Source organism: Lemur catta, chromosome 3, assembly GCF_020740605.2.
Source record: "Lemur catta isolate mLemCat1 chromosome 3, mLemCat1.pri, whole genome shotgun sequence".
Taxonomy (NCBI): domain Eukaryota; kingdom Metazoa; phylum Chordata; class Mammalia; order Primates; family Lemuridae; genus Lemur; species Lemur catta.
In genome coordinates, this window is record NC_059130.1 from 126,321,609 (window position 1) to 126,342,973 (window position 21,365).

The 21,365-nt window shown below is 68.1% G+C and overlaps 3 protein-coding genes across 5 annotated transcripts; 1 reads left to right on the forward strand and 2 right to left on the reverse strand.

The window, feature by feature from the left end:
- Window positions 1-214: 214 nt before the first annotated feature.
- DVL1 (dishevelled segment polarity protein 1) lies at window positions 215-12,377 on the forward strand. Of its 2 annotated transcripts, none has more exons than XM_045548776.1 (15): window positions 215-442; window positions 5,988-6,057; window positions 6,262-6,383; window positions 6,505-6,608; window positions 6,821-6,959; window positions 7,523-7,616; window positions 7,687-7,756; window positions 7,845-7,984; window positions 8,068-8,144; window positions 8,231-8,298; window positions 8,434-8,586; window positions 9,184-9,315; window positions 9,422-9,589; window positions 9,659-9,865; window positions 11,123-12,377. In XM_045548776.1, exons 1-15 carry the CDS (start codon window positions 273-275, stop codon window positions 11,494-11,496), a joined length of 2,088 nt encoding a protein of 695 aa, XP_045404732.1. In that variant the 5' UTR covers window positions 215-272; the 3' UTR covers window positions 11,497-12,377. The 2 variants fall into 2 exon arrangements, with proteins under 2 accessions (XP_045404732.1, XP_045404733.1); XM_045548777.1 differs by having other exon boundaries at window positions 8,434-8,511.
- Window positions 11,989-16,274, reverse strand: TAS1R3 (taste 1 receptor member 3). Its single transcript, XM_045548781.1, has 6 exons — window positions 16,041-16,274; window positions 15,658-15,958; window positions 14,796-15,578; window positions 14,511-14,714; window positions 14,251-14,371; window positions 11,989-14,139 (listed from the first exon to the last, which is right to left on the reverse strand). Exons 1-6 carry the CDS (start codon window positions 16,229-16,231, stop codon window positions 13,175-13,177), a joined length of 2,565 nt encoding a protein of 854 aa, XP_045404737.1. The 5' UTR covers window positions 16,232-16,274; the 3' UTR covers window positions 11,989-13,174.
- A 1,539-nt stretch (window positions 16,275-17,813) lies between these two features.
- Window positions 17,814-21,221, reverse strand: LOC123636021 (ceramide-1-phosphate transfer protein). Of its 2 annotated transcripts, none has more exons than XM_045548778.1 (4): window positions 20,968-21,221; window positions 20,522-20,745; window positions 19,344-19,478; window positions 17,814-19,158 (listed from the first exon to the last, which is right to left on the reverse strand). In XM_045548778.1, exons 3-4 carry the CDS (start codon window positions 19,463-19,465, stop codon window positions 18,636-18,638), a joined length of 645 nt encoding a protein of 214 aa, XP_045404734.1. In that variant the 5' UTR covers window positions 19,466-19,478; window positions 20,522-20,745; window positions 20,968-21,221; the 3' UTR covers window positions 17,814-18,635. The 2 variants fall into 2 exon arrangements, with proteins under 2 accessions (XP_045404734.1, XP_045404736.1); XM_045548780.1 differs by having other exon boundaries at window positions 20,522-20,748.
- Between the last annotated feature and the right edge of the window lie 144 nt (window positions 21,222-21,365).

Here is a 21,365-nt window from a genome sequence, read left to right on the forward strand (position 1 = left end):
GCGCGCTCAGGTCCGGCCGGCGTCCCTTTAACTGCGCGGCCCGAGGGGGCGCGGGCGGCGGCGGGGCGGGCGGCCACGGGCGGCCACGGGCGGCCACGAGCGCCCTCCGTGCTGCGTCCCTCGCGCCCCCCGCGCCGGGGGCGGAGGGGCGGCCGCGGGCCGGGGCGGCAGCGGGGGGCGAGCGGGGCCGGGGCCGGGGCGGCCGGGCGGGCGGGGCGGCCCCGCGTCGAGCCCCGGGCCGGGCCTGAGCGCGCGGGCTGGGCGCCGCCGCCATGGCGGAGACCAAGATCATCTACCACATGGACGAGGAGGAGACTCCGTACCTGGTCAAGCTGCCCGTGGCCCCCGAGCGCGTCACGCTGGCCGACTTCAAGAACGTGCTCAGCAACCGGCCTGTGCACGCCTACAAATTCTTCTTCAAGTCCATGGACCAGGACTTCGGGTCAGTCGGCCTGAGGGCGGCCGCGGGCCGGCACCTGCGTGCGGCGGGCTCGGCGGGGAACCCGCGGGCCGAGCGCCCGCCCGAGCCCGGAGCCCGAGGGGCCGGCGCCGCGGCCTGGCCCAAGGCCACCGCACGCCGGAGTCCCCCCGGCCCTGTCAGGCTCGGGGTCTGCTGCATCCCTTGTGCAGGGTGGGGCTCGGGGCGGGCCTGAGGTCAGGGGGTGTCGGAGAAGGAAGGGGGCAGTCTCCTAGTTGGCACGGTGGAAAGTGGGATGGGAGGGACAGAGACACCCATAGATCTGTCAGCTGGGGTCTGCAGACCGGCTTCCCTCGGCGCACCCCTCCAGGGCCCCTGTGACAGGGCAGAGGTCAAGGTTCACTGGGAACATGGAACTTCATTCCGTCCCTGCCCTGAGGTTCCTGGCTGTTGGGCCTCTGGCCCTGCTGAGCTACACAGCACTTGTGTTCTGGGGAGCAGCCCAGGTCATCTGCCGTTTGGGGGTGGCTGGTCAGCCTCTCCTTGCCAGGCCTCGATGGTGGCCACCCCAGGCGAGGGGACCTGCTACTTATGCTATGCTGGGCCCTTGGGGACAGTGAAGCTGGCAGTCTGCTCGAGGTCTGCCCTGGCACAGCCTCGGGTAACCTGAGTCCCCAGCGCAGCAGTGCTTGGCGGGGTTGCTCAGAGGCCTCGTGGGCCCAGCAGGTGAGCCTGGCCACCCTCAGGCCATCTGGCGCCCTTGTGTGTGGCTGAGTCCTGGGACTTTGACATTGAGGCCATTTTCTGGATTCTGTGGTCGCATGGCTCCTGGGCAGCCCCAGGCCAGGTCAGGCTTGGGCTACTTTGTGGCCCTCAGGGGCTCAAGGCACGGTTGGACAACTAGACCGTCTGTCCCCCCGCACCAGGTAGAGGCGCAGAGGGGAGGGTGCAGCCTTGGCAGCCCTGCCGTGGCCTTCCGGCTCTCAGGCTGCGTCGGGGCGGGAGGGGGTGTTTCCTGTACTAGTCGGGCCCAGCCCTCCCCTTGGTGGGCATCTCACACAGCCTCCTTGCTCCTCTGGGCCTGGGCTTCCTTGACTGTGAGTGTGGGTTATGTGTAAGGGCACTTTTGTGTTTAACTTAGTTTACTGTTCTAACAAAAATCACCCAAGTCGGTGATGCTTTGTCACAAACTCAGGCCCTGGGAAACACGTGGCAAGGAACGTGCCCAGCCCCCAGGTTGTGGCCCTCAGGCCATGTCCTGGGGCGCATCCCAAAGAGACCCTGCCTTCTGCTCCTGACACCCAGTGGGGGCTGTGCAGGAGCAGAGACAGCCTGGCCCCCAGACCTTGTGCACTCTCAGCAGAGGCTGTGCTACTGGGCAGGGCGGGAGGACCCGAGGGTGCCCTGACCTCAGGTGGATGGGCGCATCTAGGTCCTGAAGTAGGACTGAGTGTTGTGGTGCTTGGTGGGCTCGGGTAGCTGGGGTGTGGGGCAGGGGACAGGGGTGCGTAGACGCAGGACTTCAGGGAGCACAGACTTACAGAGAGCTGGGAGCCAGGGGCCGGGCTGGGCTGTAGGGATTGGGACGCTGTGGGGACTGGGGGGTGACACCAGTGCAGGGTGAGCAGGCAGGCAGGGAGCCTCCCTCACTTCCTCCCTGGGCCCCGACTGGTGGCCTCAGGAGCCTGAAGAGGAACCGGCTTCCTTTCTCCCGTGCCCTCGTTCCACCTGTGGAGCCCGAGCGCTGTCCGTTCTGTGGAACGACTTGCTCATTGGAGTGTGTGCTCTGTGAGAGCAGCGGCTCAGCTGCTCACCTGACTGTGAACTAGAGCTAGCTGGAAGCCCACCCTGGGTGCCAAGTGACTGCAGTCGGAGGCTGAGGGAAGGGAAGGCTGGTCCCAGCTGGGTGGGCGCTGGCCCCCGTGGGATGGGTGGCCTCAGACTGGGGCTTGAGGAGCACCCTGTGAGCCTGGGCCTCCTGCCCCAGCCCCGGGCTGGCCACATCTCTGCTCCTGACCACAGCTGGCCACTTAGCAAGGAAGGGAGCCTGAGGAGTGGCCAGCCCCACTCCCCACGCACGTCTTGGCCAGGAGGGTGAAGTCCCTCACCTGTCCCCTCTTTCCAGCGCAGGTCATAGCTGTTCTGACCCGGGACCCCCAGGGCTGGGAGAGTCTCTAGGGTTGCGGTGGCTGGCCCAGAGTTGCCCGGTGCTGGGTTGGTGGGTGGCAGTGCAGGATGGGGTCTGGCCCAGCCTCGGGGCCGAGGCAGAGGAGAGGGGATATTTGGCTTGGTCTCTGGTACTGGGGTTGCCCCACCAGTGCCAGGCCTGCTAGACTGGCGCTTTGCTCATCTGCTTTGCGGTGGCTCCACCTTCTCCATCTCCAAGGCAGGGGGACCCAGGCCCAGGGGCTGGGGACTGGGTTGAGGCGAGGTATTGGCCCAGAGCCCTGGTCTCTGGGGGCACCTGGCTGTGGGCACAGGTGTCATGACAGCTCCTTGTGCTCTGGGCAGTGTGTGTGGGGGCTGCAGGGCAGGGTGAGGCTCAGCCTAGTTCAGGCTGCCTGGGAGGACTACTCTTCCCTCCCTGGCTGTGCCACCTGGGGTCTGTAGCTCAGCCTCTCTGTGCCTCCCCTGTGTTGGGAGAGTCCAGGCAGGTCACCCACGAAGCTCACAGCCAGGGCCCAGCGCAGCCCCTCAAGCCTGCATAGCCTGGGGAGGAGGCACAGAGAGACCCCAGGATTCTGCAGTACCCGCCAGAACGGGCTGGTGGAAGAGCTAGACCTGGGGTCGGGAGTCGGGGTTGAGGGTCCTGCGGCACCAAGGCTCAGCAGGAGCAAGGACCGCCGACTTAGAGGGGCGCACAGGGGTCTCTTCGCAAGCTCATCATGGCTCTGTGCCTCCCACCCTGTGCCAGCTCCTGCTGCCGGCTTCCTGCCCCATCTGCCGTGGGCAGAATGGGGCAGTCGGGCACTCGGGAGGCCCCCTGTGGTGTGGTGTGGCCTTGGAGCCAAGGGGCCTCCATGGGCTGTGGCTGTGCCGGCTCCGAGGGCCCTGGCTCAGTCAGATTCCTCCCTGGGGCGCGTCTGGGGGCGGCAGCCGCATGTCCGAGGTCATCCTGCTGGGGATTCTGAGGTGGGGGCAAAATTCCGCAGGGGGTGCCCCTGGGCAGTTTTCCCTGAGGTCGCTCTCCTCCCCGACCTGTGGCTTCTACCTTCCTCTGGAGCTCCAGGGAGCTGTACCGGCCAGTTGTGGGCAGCATTGGGCTCCCTGACAGGTGCCCAAGCCGGTCCTGGTGCTCTGGCACCTGCTCCGCCGTCTGGCCCGGTGGAGAGAGGTCTGGGCCCCCCTCTGTGCTGTCCTTGCCCTGCCCACCTTTCTCCTGGCCTAGCTGGGTGGGGGTCTGGGGTGCCCCAGTGCCTGACTCTCAGGGCAGGGTGGGACGCGGTCACGCCAGCGGGAGGACTTTTGTTCCTCAGGCTGGAGAGGGCCAGGGGCGCATCTGTAGGGGGGTGGGGGGCACGGAGACCTCAGGCAGCCTTGGATCATCCCGAGGCCCTGGCCCAGGGGCAGTGGGGGCTCAAGCCACTCTGGATGGTAGGAGAGGGGCGGGGCCTTCTGGGGGAGCAGGCGGGTCCTGCCGTGTGGGTGCTGGGGCGGCTCCCCGGTTTCCCTGCAGTGAGTCAGAGGGCTGGGGCGTGGGTGCGGCAGGGAGAGGCCACCGGGCCCCCTGGGGCCTCTGTTGCAGTCAGGTTGCTCAGAGACGGGGGCTTGCCGTGGACCCCCATCCACTGGCTGCAGCTAGCTGTGCCCTGGGAGCACCCCCCCTACCCTGGGCTGCTGAGGCCTGGTGTGGGGGTCCCAGCCTTCCCAGGGAAGCCGGCCCAGCTCTGCAGGGGGGGCAGCCACACAGGGGGGTCCTGAGAAATGATCTTCTCTGCCCGTTAGGGGGTGTCTACCTCACTATTACAGCCTGGTCCTGGGTGGCAGCCGCAGGACCCCAGCGGCTGGGCAGGGGTGCCCCGCCTTCCTGGGCCAGCCACTCTGCCCTGTGGCCTGGGGCTGCCTCCTTTGCTCATGGTGGGAGTGTGGGCTGCCAGCTTGTCCAGGGGCTTCCTGCCACCTGCTGCTGCCCAGGACTGGCTGAGTCAAGGTGCCTTGGGGCCATGGGCCTGGGGCAGCAGGCAGGGGTGGCCTGAGCTGGCAGCAGGCCCAGGGAGCCATGAGGCTGCTTCCTGCCAGGTGTGCGTCCAGGCCCCGGCCTCCCGGCTCCCGTTTCTTCACTGGGCCCGAGTCCCGGGTGTGGAAAATCCCGCTGTGCTGGGCAGGGCTGGGTGCCAGGGGGTGGGGCATGGGCCCGCCTGGGCCCTGGGAAGCCACAGCCCCTGCCCGCCTTGCCCTCTGCCCTGGCCCAGGAATGCCCCTTGCCCAGCAGCTCCCTTGGAGCCCTACTGGCTGCTGCCCTCACCCCTTTGAACCCTGACCGTGGGTCACCTGGCCTCCTTGCCTGTTCGCGTTCCCTGACCCTCTGCGTCCTGCCTGGGTGCCCACCCCCCGCCCGAGTCCACTTACTGGGGGTGGGGTCCAGATGTTGGCCAGCGGGGGCAGTGGATGCGGCTTGTTATCCCCCAGGGCCCAGCTGCTTTGTGTCCCCAGGTGCCCTTGCAGGTCCTGGGGGGGTCACGGCCGTGAGTCAATGCTGGTCTAGTGCGTGGGGGTCTGCTTTGTCTCCCTGGCATGGTGGATGGGCCAGGAGAGCGGTGGGCTGCCCACCTGTGCCCACCCATGGGGTCCGAGCATCCGAGTGTCTGTGCTGAGGGCAGCCGTGAACCAGGCTGGGCGGATGCAGGGAAGAAGCCAGACGGAGCCCTGTATTGTGGAGTGGGGTGGACGTGTGCGTCCTACGGGCCAGGGACCCTGTGCTGCCAGGGGAGACATGGACAGGGCTGGGAAGGGCAGGTGCGGCCTAGTGCCAGCCCCCGTGGGTGGGGTGGTGGACAGGAGGCCAGAGGCAGCCGTTGGAGGGCTTGGTGAGTGGGAGCTGCGGTCTGAGTGCAGGGCAGGGCTGGGGCCGAGCTGGCAGTGTGCAGGAGGTAGAACCTCATGTGACCCGCATGACCTGGTGGATTTGGGGTGTGGGACAGAGAAGAGCCCACAGGGGTCTTGGGCCCCTGCAGGTGGGGATCTGTCATCCCTAAGACAGCAGGCAGGGCGGGGGCTGGTGGCCTAGGCAGGGTGGGGGTCAGAGCGAGGAGGACACTGGGGGCTGGGGACTCTCCCAGGGAGCTCCTCACCCATCTGTCTAGCCCCCTGGAGGCTGGGTCTGGCCCTGGTGGGGAGCAGGAGCTTTGGGCTGACCCTGTGGGCTGCAGGGCCAGGGGTGGGGGAGAGGTCTGGTGTGTGACAGAGGGCGAGGAGGGTCCCCCAAGGGGAACATGCCTGGTGGGGGCATCCACATACTGACGTGTGAGCGTGTGTCGGTCACGCTGTAGTCCAGGCCGCAGGGTGGGGCCCTGTCCTTACAGAGGCAGGGTCACCCCGGTCGGGCGTCTCAGGCCGCGTCTGCCCTCAGGGTGGTGAAGGAGGAAATCTTCGACGACAACGCCAAGCTGCCTTGCTTCAACGGCCGTGTGGTTTCCTGGGTGAGTCCAGTGGCCTGGCCTGAGGCTGCTCCACTGTGGTCTCCGTGTCACTGGGGTTGGGGCTTTTCCTGGGGGTGGGGTGGGGGGAGGGGCTGGGTGCAGACAGGCTGGGCACGGTAGGGTTAGGGGCAGGTCGCCGGTGCCCGGGCGCCCGCTGGGGCAGCCTGACAGTGGACAGGTGCCCTGAGTGCTCTCCCTCCACAGCTGGTCTTGGCCGAGGGTGCTCACTCGGACGCGGGGTCCCAGGGCACTGACAGCCACGCGGACCTGCCCCCGCCTCTCGAGCGGACAGGTGGCATCGGAGACTCCCGGCCCCCCTCCTTCCAGTAAGGACTCTGGGGGGCTGAGCCTGGTGCTGCTGGGGTGAGGGGCTGGCAGAGAGGACCCCCTGCAGGCAGGCAGGTGGCCTGGCCACCCACCCACCTGCTCTCATCTCTCATCCCTCAGCCCAAATGTGGCCAGCAGCCGCGATGGAATGGACAATGAGACCGGCACGGAGTCCATTGTCAGCCACCGGCGGGAGCGAGCCCGGCGGCGGAACCGCGAGGAAGGTACCAGCATTGTGCCTGCCCAGCCCTGGACCCCAAACCTCCCTGGGACCCCCGTGGTACACCCCAAGTCCCTGCCAACACCTAGTTACCATCCCCCAACCAGAAGAGGTCCCTGGATAGAGGCCACAGGCATGGCAACCTCATCACGCTGCCGCTCCAGCCCTGCGACCTCCGGGCCCCCCTAGTCAGCTCTCTCCCTGCTGTCCCCACAGCCGCCCGGACCAATGGGCACCCGAGGGGGGACCGGCGGCGGGACCTGGGGCTGCCCCCAGACAGTGCGTCCACCCTGCTGAGCAGCGAGCTCGAGTCTAGCAGCTTCGTCGACTCTGATGAGGATGACGATACCAGCAGGTGCAGGGATGTGTCTGTGTCCACGAGGCGAGCATATGTGTACACGCAGGTGGCCGTGCTGGCTGCATGTGTCCATGTCCCCATCTGTGCCTGTCTGTGGGGGTCTGTGTGTGTGCCTGTCACGCGTGCAGGGCCAGGGGTGTGGGCACCAGGAGTGCGTGGGGTCTGCGTGTGTGCCTGTCACGCGTGCGGGGCCAGGGTTGTGGGCATCAGGAGTGTGTGGGGTCTGCGTGTGTGCCTGTCACGCGTGCGGGGCCAGGGGTGTGGGCACCAGGAGTGCGTGGGGTCTGCGTGTGTGCCTGTCACGCGTGCGGGGCCAGGGTTGTGGGCATCAGGAGTGTGTGGGGTCTGCGTGTGTGCCTGTCACGCGTGCGGGGCCAGGGTTGTGGGCATCAGGAGTGTGTGGGGTCTGCGTGTGTGCCTGTCACGCGTGCGGGGCCAGGGGTGTGGGCACCAGGAGCTGCCTGACCTGGGCCCTACGGTTCCCAGGTTCAGCCTGGTCAGAGTCGGGGGCAGGGTTCACCCCTCCATGTCCCTCTTTCTGACCTCTGACCTGCTGCCAGGCTGAGCAGCTCCACGGAGCAGAGCACCTCGTCCCGGCTCATCCGGAAGCACAAGCGCCGTCGGCGGAAGCAGCGCCTGCGGCAGACGGACAGGGTAGGCAGCAGGCCGGTGGGGGGGCTGGTCCTCTGCAGCCCCCGCCGTGCTCACCCGCCTGCCCCCGCAGGCCTCCTCTTTTAGCAGTATCACCGACTCCACCATGTCCCTGAACATCGTCACCGTCACGCTCAACATGGGTGAGGCCTTGGCGGGCGGGGGTGGAGGTGGCGGGTGGGTGGGGGCGGGGCCGGAGCCGCGGGTGCCTGCTCACCGCCCCCCCCGCAGAGCGGCACCACTTCCTGGGCATTAGCATCGTGGGCCAGAGCAACGACCGGGGTGACGGTGGCATCTACATCGGCTCCATCATGAAGGGCGGGGCCGTGGCCGCTGACGGCCGCATTGAGCCCGGCGATATGCTGCTGCAGGTGTGCGGGGGCTGCGGGGGCTGCGGGCTGAAATCGCACCCGCCCACCGCTGCCGACCCCTGACCGCTGCCCCCAACCCCCAGGTGAACGACGTCAACTTTGAGAACATGAGCAACGATGACGCGGTGCGGGTGCTGCGGGAGATCGTGTCCCAGACGGGGTGAGGGCCGGGCGCTGGCGCGGGGAGGGCGCCGTGCAGGGCCATCGGGGCCGCGGGGCTTTGGCCGTGACACGCCTGTCCCTCAGGCCCATCAGCCTCACGGTGGCCAAGTGCTGGGACCCGACTCCCCGGAGCTACTTCACCATTCCGAGGGGTGAGTGACCCCTGGGGCGGGGGGTGGGGTGGAGGAGCCCGGCCCGGCCTGACGGGCCTCTCTCCTCTCCGCTCCGCTCTGACCCCGTCCGCCCGCCCCCCCTCCGTCGCCTGTTGCCACGCGGTGGCTGCCCAGCCGACCCAGTGCGGCCCATCGACCCGGCCGCCTGGCTGTCCCACACGGCGGCGCTGACGGGAGCCCTGCCGCGCTACGGTACGAGCCCCTGCTCCAGCGCTGTGACGCGCACCAGCTCCTCCTCACTAACCAGCTCCGTGCCTGGCGTTCCACGTAAGTGGCAGCTCACGGGAGCCCCAGCAGCTAACCGAGCCCCGAGGGCCAGGGTCCACCGGCCGTGGGCACTGGTGCCCGTGCGGCTGTTGCGGGGGCCCTGGACACGTGTGCCAGCTGTCTCCAGCGCCCTGCGCAGACGTGTGTGCACAGACGTCCGCGTGCCCTTCACGCAGCCTGCTGCACTCGCTCTGTCGGGAGCGGCAGGTGCACGGGGCCGGGTGAGGGGCAGCTCACGCGGCCTCCACTCCGCTTTCTTGCTGCTAACACGACTAACAGCCCCAAGCTCGCAGGGGCGGGGAGGCCTGTCCTGCCCCGCTGGGCTCTGGTCAGCTGGGTGGGAGTGTCCTCAACCCTGTTTGGGCCCCGGATCCTGAGGAGATGTGTCTGCGGGGGAGGGGAATGAAGGTCCAGTCTTCACACCCCCATCCACGGCCCCACCGTGGGGGTCCACCCTGCAGTGGGTTTGGGCCACCGTCACACAGCCCCCGGCTCTGCCTGAGGCGGGCGCAGGCCTGGAGTGCGCCGTGGCCTGTGTGTCCTGAGCCCTGCGGCTGTCACCCAGCGCCGGGGCTGAGGAGGGGCCGTGCCTTGCAGAGCTGGAGGACGCCCCGCTGACGGTGAAGAGTGACATGGGCGCCGTCGTCCGGGTCATGCAACTACCGGATTCGGGACTGGAGATCCGCGACCGCATGTGGCTCAAGATCACCATCGCCAATGCCGTCATCGGTGAGCAGCCGTCCGCTGCCCCTGGGGTCGGGCAGGGAGCCGGGTCCCCTCCCTGTCAGGCGGGAGTGGCCCAGGCTCTGCGGGCCTGACTCGGCGGTGTGGCCAGGCGCGGACGTGGTGGACTGGCTGTACACGCACGTGGAGGGCTTCAGGGAGCGGCGGGAGGCGCGGAAGTACGCCAGCAGCATGCTGAAGCGTGGCTTCCTGCGGCACACGGTCAACAAGATCACCTTTTCCGAGCAGTGCTACTACGTCTTCGGGGACCTGTGCAGCAGTGAGTGAGGGGTGCGGGGGGCCAGGGAGGGCCCATCCACCCTGCTCTCACCCGCCCTCCCCCCGCCAGATCTCGCAGCCCTGAACCTCAACAGTGGCTCCAGTGGAGCCTCCGACCAGGACACACTGGCCCCGCTGCCCCACTCGGCTGCACCCTGGCCCCTGGGGCAGGGCTACCCCTACCAGTACCCGGGGCCCCCACCCTGCTTCCCACCTGCCTACCAGGACCCCGGCTTTAGCTATGGCAGTGGCAGCACCGGGAGTCAGCAGAGCGAAGGTGAGAGCCCCCCGTGGCCCCTGCCCCTCTCCCCAGCCCCGGCTCCGCCCTGCCCCCACTGCTGCCGTGTTCTCCCGCTGTGTGCTTGGGCCCTGGGTGGGCTCCTGCGGGGAAGGGCAGGTGCCAGGGAGACCTAGGAGCCAGTGTGCCAGGGGGAAACGGAACCACGTGACGCGGGGACAGGCTGGACCGCACTTCCCCTGGCAGAGGGGTGGGCGGGGAGAAGGAGTCTCAGGGAACCTGGAGTCTCTAGTGTTGTGGGGGGGAAGGGTGGGGGCTGGTGCTGCAGGTGTGGCAAAGGGCATGTGACAAGAGTGGGTGGGGTGGCTGGAGGTGTCAGGCAGAGTGACTGCAGGCCCCAGGACACGGGAGGATGGCCTCCAGCCCCTCCCGTGGCAGCTGCAGGCAGCCATGTGCCATGGCAGGGGTGTCTGGGGAGTCAGGGACCAGGGGTGTCCGTGAGGAGTGACTTGGAGCAGAGGCTGGAGGCCGAGTGGGGCACAATGAGGCCATGTGCCCGCGGGGTCTGGGGAGAGGCACAGGCCCAGGGGACCCAGAGAAGGATGGGAGAGCACCGAGGGGCCGGGAGGTGGTGGTGCCCCAGGAGCAGCTGTGTCGGGGTTTCTGTGGACCTGGACAGGCCCTCGTACCCACTCAAGCCCCCCAGCCGCGGTCAGGCGCAGCCGGCGGCAGGCGTGGCGGCCGGGCGGGGCCTGGTGTGTGACTCATGCTATCCCTTGCTTTGTGCTGAGCAAGCCTTAGGCTGAAGGACTAGCGGAGTGGACCCTCAGGGCCGGTAAGCCAGGGTCCCGCCCGCGTCCCTCTCAGCATGTCCCTGGTCGGCCCGCAGGCTCCTGCCGCTTCCTGGGAGCCCAGGACGGGCCGAGTGGAGTTGGCCAGGGCCGCGGGGCTGGGTGGACAGTGGGCCTTGGGGCGGGCAGTCCAGGATGGCTGGTGGGAGCTCCGGGCACATGGGGCCCCGCTGGTGCCTCAGTTTCTCAGCTGTAAGACCAGGCCCTCAGTTCAAACATCAGGGTGAGATACGGGGGTGCAGAGCTGGCCCCCAGAGTCCCCACCTGCTGCAGCTGCTCCTGCTTCCTGGGTGGTGTGGGCCCTGCCTGTGTGTCTGCATGGCCGCCCGACCCCACCCCGCTCGGGACCGCCTGGTCCTGCCCCGGTCGCCTGGCGGTGGCTGGCTGTCCTGCAGGTGACCAGGCCTGGCCCTGACCTCGGCCGCCTCCTCCCCTCCTCCCCCAGGGAGCAAAAGCAGCGGGTCCACCCGGAGCAGCCGGCGCCCGGGCCGTGAGAAGGAGTGCCGGGCAGCTGGAGCCGGGGGCAGCGGCAGCGAATCGGACCACACGGCGCCAAGCGGGGTGGGCAGCAGCGGCTGGCGGGAGCGTCCGGCCAGCCAGCTCAGCCGCGGCAGCAGCCCGCGCAGTCAGGCCTCAGCCACCGCCCCGGGCCTTCCCCCGCTGCACCCCCTGACGAAGGCCTATGCAGTGGTGGGGGGGCCGCCAGGGGGGCCCCCTGTCCGGGAGCTGGCCGCTGTGCCCCCAGAGTTGACAGGCAGCCGGCAGTCCTTCCAGAAGGCCATGGGGAACCCCTGTGAGTTCTTTGTGGACATCATGTGACCGACCGTGGGGCTGGAGGCCGTGCTGTGCTGGCATGTGTGTGGCCAGGCTTAGTGGTCTGGCCGGGACAGGCTGTGGGAGCTGGGCTGCGGGGCCGAGACCACTGCAGTCTACGCCTGGCAGCCCACCTGCTCCTGGGGTCCCTGGCAGTAGAGCAGGTTGTGTCTGTGCAGACTTGCACGGGGGAGACCCCGTCTCTGTCCAGCAGGTCTGATCTGGCCCCTCAGCGTGAGCCTCAGGGACCCCTGGCCCCCTGCTGGAGCTGACCCCCCAGGGTGAAGAGGACCTTTGGCTCCATGCCAATGCCCACTCTCCTGCAGAGCTGGGCTCCAGCCCAGCACCCCCTGCTCCCCCTGCTCCCCCAGGTCATGGCCCTGCCCATCTGGGCCAGGCAGGGGGCCGGTGGGGGGTGGAACTGGAGCCCAGGACCCGCTGGCTGCCTGAAGCAGGGTCTAACTTATTTATTTATTGCCTGGCTGGTGTGCTCTGGGGCAGACAGTGGCCCCGCCCCTCCCACTGGGGGGGTCTGCGTGTCCTGGGCCAAGCGTGAGGACGGTCGGGCGCAGTAGGGCAGCTCTGCAGTCCACCCACGGCGTCTCAGCCAGGGGAGGAGGGGACAGGACCCCCAGGGTCAGGGCACCGCTGTGCACAGCTGCTGCTGGGCTGAGGTCTCGGGGAGATGGGAGGTCAGCCGGCCCACCCTCAGCGCCCTCTGACCGTCTGCCCGCGCGCGCCACGCCTTCCTGGCCTCTCCGGCCCCACGCCTGCGCTGTAGATATTGTATCAAAGCCCCAGCGTCTGCGTAGTTAACCTAGCTGCTTCTGTGTAAATGCTGCTTCTGTGTAAATGCTATTTTAAACACTAAAAAGCGTTTAATTTTATGGGACTGGCGTGTGGCCTATGTCTCCTCTGCGATGGCTGCCTTACGAGGCGGGGCGTGGGGGTCAGTGCAGCCCCCCCAAGGCCCTGCCCAGAGCCACCCCCAGGATCAGCCCAGGTCCTGCCCAGAGCCTGCCGGTTGCTGTCCTCTGCTCCCACTGGTCCAACGCTCTGTCCCTGGTGCTGGCTGGCAGTGGGGTCCTGGCGGGCCGTTTTCTGTCCTTGGTGCTGGCTCCTGACTCCAGGGGTCCTGGCGGCTGGTGCTGGCCGTGGTGCTGACCCCCCACCTCTGCCTGGCTCTGTCCACGGTGCTGGTGGCAGGCACGGACCCCGTCCTGCCCACGCACGCTGGGTCAGGGAGGGGAGGACACGGGGTGCTGCCCCCTCCCCCCAGGTACACGCCTGTGGCCCTCCATTCCTGCGATGCTTGGGTGGGGTGCTGGTGGGGGCCCCAGGTGGACATGGCCAGGTCAGTGGGGCCCGCTTGGGGGCTCTCCTGCCTCCCTTGCTGACTCCACGGTGCGGGCTCCCTCTGGAACAGCAGGGCTGAGCCCCTGGGCAGGCCTTGGCTGGGCCCAGCAGGTCGGGGCCAGAGCTGGGCTCTCTGGGCCCCAGGTGGTGGGGTTGCACGGGCCCTTCCTGTGTGCTGCAGGCCTGAAGGTCACGATGGGGTCAAGGTCAGCAGACAACTTGGGGTCGGAACTTGGAGTGGGAGGGTCTTAATGGAGAGCACTGTCTGGGGGGTGCTGGGTTGAGGGGTCTCGAGGAGGCCACTGGGGTGAGGCCACTGGGTCGGGACTCACTCGCTCTTGCCCCGAGTTCCTTCCTCAGCCCGATTGCCGTCCCTGCCTGTGGCATCCCCAGGACCCCCTCCCAGGAAGAACTCAGGGGTGTTGAGCTCAGGCTGCCACAGCAGCAGGTAGCACTTGGGCAGGTGGAAGGCGGCCAGGATGCCCAGGGCACTGAGGAGGAGGGCGCCCATCTGCACGGCTGGCTGGTAGGCCACCTGCACGTTGGCCAGGAGGGGCACAAAGGAGACCCAGGTGATGAGGTAGGCCAGCGTGGCGAAGGTGATGCCGCGGGCGCGGCTGTAGCGGCTGGGTCGGCTCTGCACCAGGAAGGTGCCCAGAAAGCAGAGGGAAGCCAGCGTGGCGTTGGTGGCGTGCACCAGGCCGAGGCTGACCCAGGAGTGCACGCGGCAGTGCACCAGCGCCTCTGTGGGCAGCACCTGCCAGTCTGTCACCACCGCTGGTGGGAAGGCTGTCAGGTACCAGGTGCACAGCGCTGCCTCCACCAGGATGGGCAGCAGCACCGCCAGCCAGGCCCAGGGCCCCTGCAGGCGGCCCCGCAGCCAGTCCGCCCAGCTCTGAGGCAGCTCCGACTCCACAAAGATCTCGGCGGCCTGCAGGAGCAGTGTGCTCAGGCAGCCGGTGAGCGGGAGGTGTGCCAGCGGCTGCTGGGCCAGGCAGCTGGTGGGGCTCGGCCGGCCGGGGAACAGGAGGCTGCTGAGGCAGACCAGGCCCAGGCAGGCCAGGCCGAAGCAAGCCAGGAGCCCACCTGAGGCCTGCACCAGTGGGCTGTCCTGGTGGTGGACAAAGAGCCCCAGCGCAGCCAGCACCAGGCCCAACACCAGGCCCAGCAGCAGGAGCAGCAGCAGCACAGCCGGGTCCCCCCACGCCAGGAACCTGGTCCTCCGGGGGAAGCAGCGTGTGCTCCGCTCTGGGGACCACTCATCCCGGTTGCAGAGGGTGCAGGTGAGGTCGTCTGCGGGAGGAGGAGAGAGGGGGTGCTGGGGGCCATCCTGGCCCCACCACGGGCTCCGGCCTTGGAGCCGGGACGCGGTGGGAGCCTCCCCTGCCCTGGGCAGGCGCTCACCTGTGCTGCTCTGGTAGCTGCCTGCCCTGCAGTCCACGCAGTCGTAGCAGCAGGAGTGGAAGCCCTTCACCCGGCGCACCTGGCCCTCCCGGCACTGCCGCGAGCACTGGGACACTGGTGTCTGGGCAGGGGCCTCGGGGTCCGGCTCTGCCCAGAGCTGGGTGCACCCACCCAAGACCGGACAGCCCCCCACCCCCAGGCTGCACCCGGCGCGGGGGCTGCGGTGTGGGAGGGACCCGTGTGCCCCTCCCCCCACGCACCTGGTTGTGGGCCGTGTGCCACAAGATCTTGCCGTGCTGCACCTGCAGGTGCCTGTGGAAGGTGCCCACGGTGAGGAGCTTGGGTGTCTGCTGCTCCCACACCCACAGCTTCAGGTCGAACTCCATGTCCACGTTCCCGTTGACGTCGAACTGCAGCTCCAGGCTGCGAGCGCGGAAGCTCATGTTGTACATGTTCTCCAGAAGCTGCGGGGGAGGCAGGGCTGAGCCACGAGACGGGTGGGCCCTGCCTGGCCACGGGGCACAGACCCACTCCCGCATCCTCACCTGCCAGGGCTGCACGGGCTCCCGCGCGGGGCAGCCCGAGCTGTTGCACTGCAGGGTGTTGTGCAGGGCTTGGGCCACGCTGTACACAGCCGCGTAGGCGGGGAAGGTGCGGTGGTACATCAGCTCGGCCGACACGTTCTGCAGTGTGATGTGGTCGCACTGCGGGCAGCGCGGCCCCACCACGTGCTCCTCCAGGTCTGGCTGCTCCACGCTCAGCGAGGCACAGAAGGCCGGGTCGGCAGCCAGGGCCAGGCGGGTCTTCACGTAGTCGGAGAACTCGGGCAGCAAGAGGCCCCGCTGCATGAAGCCAAGCACGGTGCCCACCTGGGCCATGCCAGCCAGCGCCATGACCCGCTCTGAGGTCAGCCAGGGCTCGCTGGCCACCCACACCTTGGGCGAGAGCTTGCAGCTGATGCTGTAGGTGAAGAGGGCGTAGGCCGCGTGGGCCGTGGCGAACAGCACCACCACCTGCACGTTGCTCTGGTTGACCTGGTGCAGCACGTCCTGCACCTTGCCCAGCTGCAGCCCGTCGGCCTGGGACAGCGGCACCAGGCCCTCGTGTGCGATGCAGATGCCCTGCGCGTTGGCCAGGCCCGAGAAGATGCTCAGGCCCTGCCGGCCATACTCGTCGTCGCTGCCCAGCGCGGCCACCCAGTTCCAGCCGAACTCCTGCAGCAGCTCCACCATGGCCGTCAGCTGCACGCGGTCGCTGGGCACCGTGCGGAAGAAGGAGGGGAAGGTCTCCCGGGTGCTGAGCCGGTCCATGCTGGCACCGTAGCTGACCTGCAGGGGCCGAGGGGCATCTCCTGACGCGGGGGGCTCCTACGGCGGGGCCGGGGGCCGTGTGGGTGAGGGGGCCCACCTGGGGCACGAGGAAGAAGCTGAAGAACTTGCCCGTGACCAGGGCGAGCTCTGAGGAGTGGGGCCCGATGACGGCCAGCACGCGAGGCCGGTAGCGTGTGTAGTCGCAGTAGGCGGCGATGTCGCAGCTGCCCACTCTGGCCAGGAACATCAGGCTGGGCTTCATGGCCACCACGGGCTCCGAGCACGTGTCGAAGAGGTCGTAGCCCAGGTGCAGCCCCGGCAGCAGGGCAGACCCGTTGTTGATCTCCTCCACGGCCATCTTCACGGTCAGTGCCCAGAGCAGGCCGACGGCCGAGAACCTGAGGCCACAGGGAGGGGCAGACGGCCTGAGGACCCCGCCCGCCACCCCGCACCCCCACCCAGGCTGCTCCCGCCACCCACCTGGTGCACACGGGGCTGCTGGGCTGCGTCCTGCCACGGAGGCTGGTCTCCTCGGCTGTGCCCAGGGGGACGAGCCCGCCCAGCACATAGTCCCCTGACATCTTGAGCTGCCGTGACAGGCACAGCGGGGCCCCCATCCCAGGACTCAAGAAGGCCGCGAGGCTGAGGCCCAGGACAGCAAAGCTTGGCATGGCGGGTGGCAGCTCCCAGCAGGGACGGCAAGTGGGGGTACCAGGCGGGAGCCCCAGATATAGTGAGCCCAGAGGGAGGGGGCACAGGATTTGTTTAGCAAAATACTTGCCATCCTCACTTGCCCAGCCCCCGGGGGCCCTGGCGATGTCCTTCCCAAGCCCGGAAGGTTTGTGCATGTCACACTCCACCTGACACCACCACCTGGTTCTCTGGCCGACGGCACCAGCAGGCAGTCTCAGCAGCCGCTGGCTGTGGCCTTGTCCCTTGCCTGTGCCCGAGCCCCTCGGACCCCTTCTGGGCTGCCCAGCGGACTGGAGAGGAGGGTTGGGGACATCCAGGGCCCTGGGGCTTGCTGTTGTGTGAGGGGCGCAGAGGTGCCAGTGCTGTGGGGGGGGCTTCTCAAAGACACACAAACGCCTCTCTCCAGCACCGGGAGGTTTCTGGCCTCCAACTCAAGGCCGTGCTGTCAGCAGTCAGGGGGCTGCAGGGGTGGCCCCTCCAGGCCTGCAGACCTGCCAGGAGGCCAGTGACAGCCGGCTGCCCAGCCTCCACCCTGCAGCTGGGTGGGGCCGGAGCCCTCCCAGCCTGCCTGGGAACAGTGTTCCTGAGGGTCTCAGCCGCTCCTCGGCCTGGAAGCTGTGGGAGCCTGTGGCAGGTGCCACGCTGCTGACCCCAGGCTGGGGTGCTCCCAACGTGGTGGGAGTGCAGGTGCCTCCCTCGGGGACAGCTCACAGCTGGGCCTGGAGGGGCCCATGCAAAGGAGGGAGGAACTGCTGTAACCAAATGGGCCCGCGCAGCTGGCGTGTGCACCAGGCGTGTGCCTGCGGTCAGGGTGGCCCTGGGGTGGGGCCTGTCTCCCCTTCGCCTGGGTCCTGGGGAGCCCTGGAGGACAACTCAGGCCCCGTGCCGACAGGAGCTGGGGGAAGCTGTCGACTTCTGCTGGGGCTGGGTGGGGGCTCTGGCAGTCCAACCCCATCGGGGCCTGGAAGGCGTCCACCAGGAGGCAGAACCTGGCCTTTGCCCCTTCCCCACTGCCCTGCAAGGCTGGACCCGTGAGACATGCATGTGCACACGCACACGGCACACACACAGCCCTTGCTCTCTGGCCCGCGTGGACCCCGGGCTGTCCTCCCTGGCCAGTCCCTGAGTCCTTGGCCGTTGCCCTGCCGTGTGTGTGGACCTGGCAGGCTGAGGCTGGAGTGGGGTGTCCGGGGGGACCCCCTCACTTGTATCCTTTCTGTTCAGGCTACTGTGGGGCTCAGAGCAGTGCCCACCCCCACTCCACCAGCAGGCCTGAGACCCTGCCCCAGCCCAGCCCCCTGGGGTCTGGTGAGTCTCCGTGTCTGTTTTGTCACCTGTGAAATGGGCCATGACGACACGGACCTGACGGTGTGGGGGGCAGCCCTCCATGTAGCACCTCCCCCAACGTTGGCTGACCCTGCCCCTCCAGTGGGTTGGAGCACACCCACCTCAGCTGTGTCCTGGGGGTCAGGCCCCTCCTTGCCCTAATGGGGTACCCCCCAGCGTCCCTCCCCCTGGGAAGTCAGGCACCTTGTGTACCCCAACATCCCCATGCTGGAATGCCATAAGTGTAATTTATTCATGTTGGAAAACACACCCAAGTACCCCCAACAAGCCTGTGCATCTGCTGCACTGTGGTGGTCTGGTAGCTGTCACCTAGGCAACGAGGTCCAGCCCCTCCTATTTCGTGCGTAACCCCCTGGGTCTCTGGAGCACGGTGGGGACAGGACAGCGAGGGGTGGGGTGAAGGAACAGAGCGTCCCCCAGGCTCTGGGGGCAGCCTGTGTCCGTGGGAGCAGCCGCCCTGAGGGCTACATCCTGAGGGCAGGGTGGGCCTTCCTGGGCCTTTTGGGGGCAGCTCAGTTCGGGGCTTCAGCTCCCACTGTCACTGTCCCTGGCCTGCCCAGCACGGTGTGAGGCCAGCCAGGCAGCGAGGGGCAGGGAGAGCTCGAGTGCCCAGACCCTGCCCAAGGATTCTCCCCCTCCCTGGGGACAGCCACCCACCTGGGCACAGGCACTGTGTCCTAGGCCTGAGCTTGGCACATGCTGGCTGGCGGGGAGGACGAAGCCACCACACCCCAGGAACCTGCAACTTCACCCCACTTCCTAGAGTCCACACCAGGCGGGTGGGGCCCCCCGTCATGCTCTGCATGCCCTGATCCTGCCACCTTCTCCACTGCCTGTGTCTCAGCAAGGCTGTGGCGAGGGGCCTCTTCCTGGCTGGCCACAGCCTGGGACTCCCCACATGCTCAGCTTGCAGGGGCAACGGTGGCTCTCCGGTTTTCAAGGCACCCAGAAGGCGCTGTCATGGGACTAACAGGCCCTGGCTGCCCTGCCCAGCTCTGCAGCAGGGGACGCCCACCCGGCCTGGGCCCCCAGCCGCTAGGGCAGGTCCAGCAGGGAGTGCTCAGCATAGAGCTTCTGGGAGACGCCGTAGACGTGCTCGATGCAGGGCAGGGCCTCCCCCAGCATCTCCACAGCCTGCTCAGTGGTCCCCACGTTCATGGCCTCCAGGAAGACCGTGCGTGTGGGCAGGGTGCAGAAGGCCACGGTGACGGCCCGGCGCACAATCCAGGGGTGGTAGGCGGCCAGCGAGGCGTTGTAGGAGTCGGTGCAGAGCGTGGAGGTGCGCGCGTCCTCGGGGCTGGTGCGCAGGCCCTCCAGGAACAGCTGCAGCCAGTGCAGCGCGCGGTGCAGGCGCAGCACGGTCCGGCAGCCTGAGTTGGGGTGGTGGGAGCGGTGCTCCAGGTCCACCAGCTGGTGGCCCACCTCGTAGGCCACCATGGACTGCAAGCTGCTGTAGTGCTCGCCCTGGGGGCCGCTCCTCAGACGCTCCATGATCTGCAGCTTTGAGACCACGTCCTTGGAGATGAAGGAGAAGATGCTGCCCAGGCTGCTCAGAAACCTGCCCAAGGGAAGCGGGAGCTCGAGTCCCCACCCAGGCCCTGAGCAGCAGGGCCGGGGAGGCCGGGTGGGAACACCTGGGGCGGGTGGGTGCCTGGCACTCATGGTGCCAGGTGGGATGGGACTGGCCGGGACAGCCCCGGTTCAGGCCCCTCCCTCTGCAGAGAAGCGATCCCCGACACACACCTGACCAGCCCCTTCCAGCTGGTGATGTAGTGGTCCAACAGGACCTCTTCCTTCTCGTTGAGACACTGCTTGAAACTGACCAGGACGACCTTCAGGTTGAAACCTGTCTCTGAATCATCCATCTTCTGATACGAACTGCAACACACAGAGCAGGGCTGCTGGGTTGTCTCACCGTGGGGCGGCTCACTCTGCAGCTCATTTTTTCGGTGTGGGGGGAACAGTTGGAAAGAAGTAGCCAGGATCCTGTCGAAGCCCACTGGAACCCCCACGACCTGAGACACACCACCTGCCCTGCCCCTTGTCAGGGTCACACACCCAGACCTCGGCACAGCCCGGCCTCGTTAGGGTGACATTCTAGTGGGGACGGCGTGTCGGACGATAACAAAGACAGGAAGTTCTGGGCTACCAGGTGAGAAGGAGCTAAATACCGTGGAAAATGAAAATGGGGACGCTGGCCAGGCAGGCTGCGCCCCCCCCCCCCCCAGCCCACTGCTGCATCCCAACCCAGGGCAGAGGCTGTGGGGTTCACTGGGTGGATGGACAGACAGACAGAAGAACAGCAATCTTTTCCCTCCTGATGCTGAAATTGTACGTGTCCCACACAGAAGAGTGGCTGACCCAAGGTCTTACCACACGCAGAAGATGGCCACAGGCCCTCCTTGCAACCCTAAGGAACCTTCTGGAAGTGGCCCAGGCTCTGCTCTGGACCCTGCTTTCATTCATACGTCACTCCACAAACATCCGAGCACCCCTGCCTGATGTTTGTGGCCGGCACTGTGGCAGCTCTGATGGGTCTCAGGCCTCAGCTGCATCTCACCTTGCCTAGGAGGAGCTCTCACCCCGCTGGGCCTGGGGGTTCCCGTGCCCTTGGTGCTGGGAGCTCTGCCCTGGCCTCCTGCCTGCAGGCCCCCAGCATGGGGCCCCCCCCACTTGTGGTGAGAACCCTGGCCAGGAGCAGGACGCCTGGGTCCCTGTGTGGGTTCTGCCTCCTGCCCAGTGGGCAGGGTGCTCACTGTCCTAAGAGTCCTTCATCTCTGGGGAGAATGGGCCGCACGCCCTGCCCTGCCCACGGCCCAGGCTGACACCCTGGTGGGGCCCAGTGTGTGCTGCAGTCCTGCAGGCCCCACAGGTTGGGCTGCATGCTTGGCACTGGGCTGAGGCCCCAGGGATGAGCTCACCTGTCTTCAGGTGCGGGGGACTGCAGTGCCTCAGCCTCAGGAAGATGGCGCCTGGAGACTTCTGGCAGCCCCTGCTCTCTCTCAGGGCTGTGCTCTGTTCACTGAGCAGAAGGCCTTCGAGGCTCCCAGGCTTCCTTCTTGGTCACCAGATATCCTGCAGGCCTTCCTGCTCAGACCCGGAACCAGCAGCCAACAGGGAGCTGCCGGGCGCCTCTCAGAGCTGCCTGCTGGGGACCACAGGAAGGGCAGTGGCTGCAGAGCCCGGGCAGGCAAGGCGCCAGCTGCAGGAAGGTGACGCAGGGGCCTGCAGCCGCGCGCACAGGCAGCCCGCCGCCCCAGGGGCAGGTCAGGGCGGGCGCCGGAGGTCGGCAGGGCAGGGCCGTACCTGGCACCCCGGGCCCAGTGGGCGGAAGCCGGGGCCTGCCCGGGGGCTCCGCCAGTCTCACCTGGGAGGGGCTCCGATGGCACCGCCTGGCGAGTCCCTGCCCCGGCCGAGGGGCCGGTGTGGGGGAGCCCTGAGCCGCCGCCGGCCGGCGTGGAGCGGGCCCTCGGCCGCCCACCCGCTCCGGTCTTCTACGAGGACGCCCCTTCCCATGCCCGAGGGCCCATAAGCTGCGTCCCGGGACCCTCGGCGACCGCCAGACCCCGCGGGTTCGGTTGGGCCGGCGCCGCCTCGGTGCGGGAGCTGCGGCTCTGCACCGCCGCCCCCGGCCCCGCCCCTCGCCCCGCCTCTCGCGTCCAGGCCCCGCCCCACGTCCCGGCCCCGCACCCGCGCCCTGCCTCTCCCCTCCCCACCCCGCGCGCCCCGGCCCCTCCCCTCGCCCCGTCCCTCGCGACCCGGCCC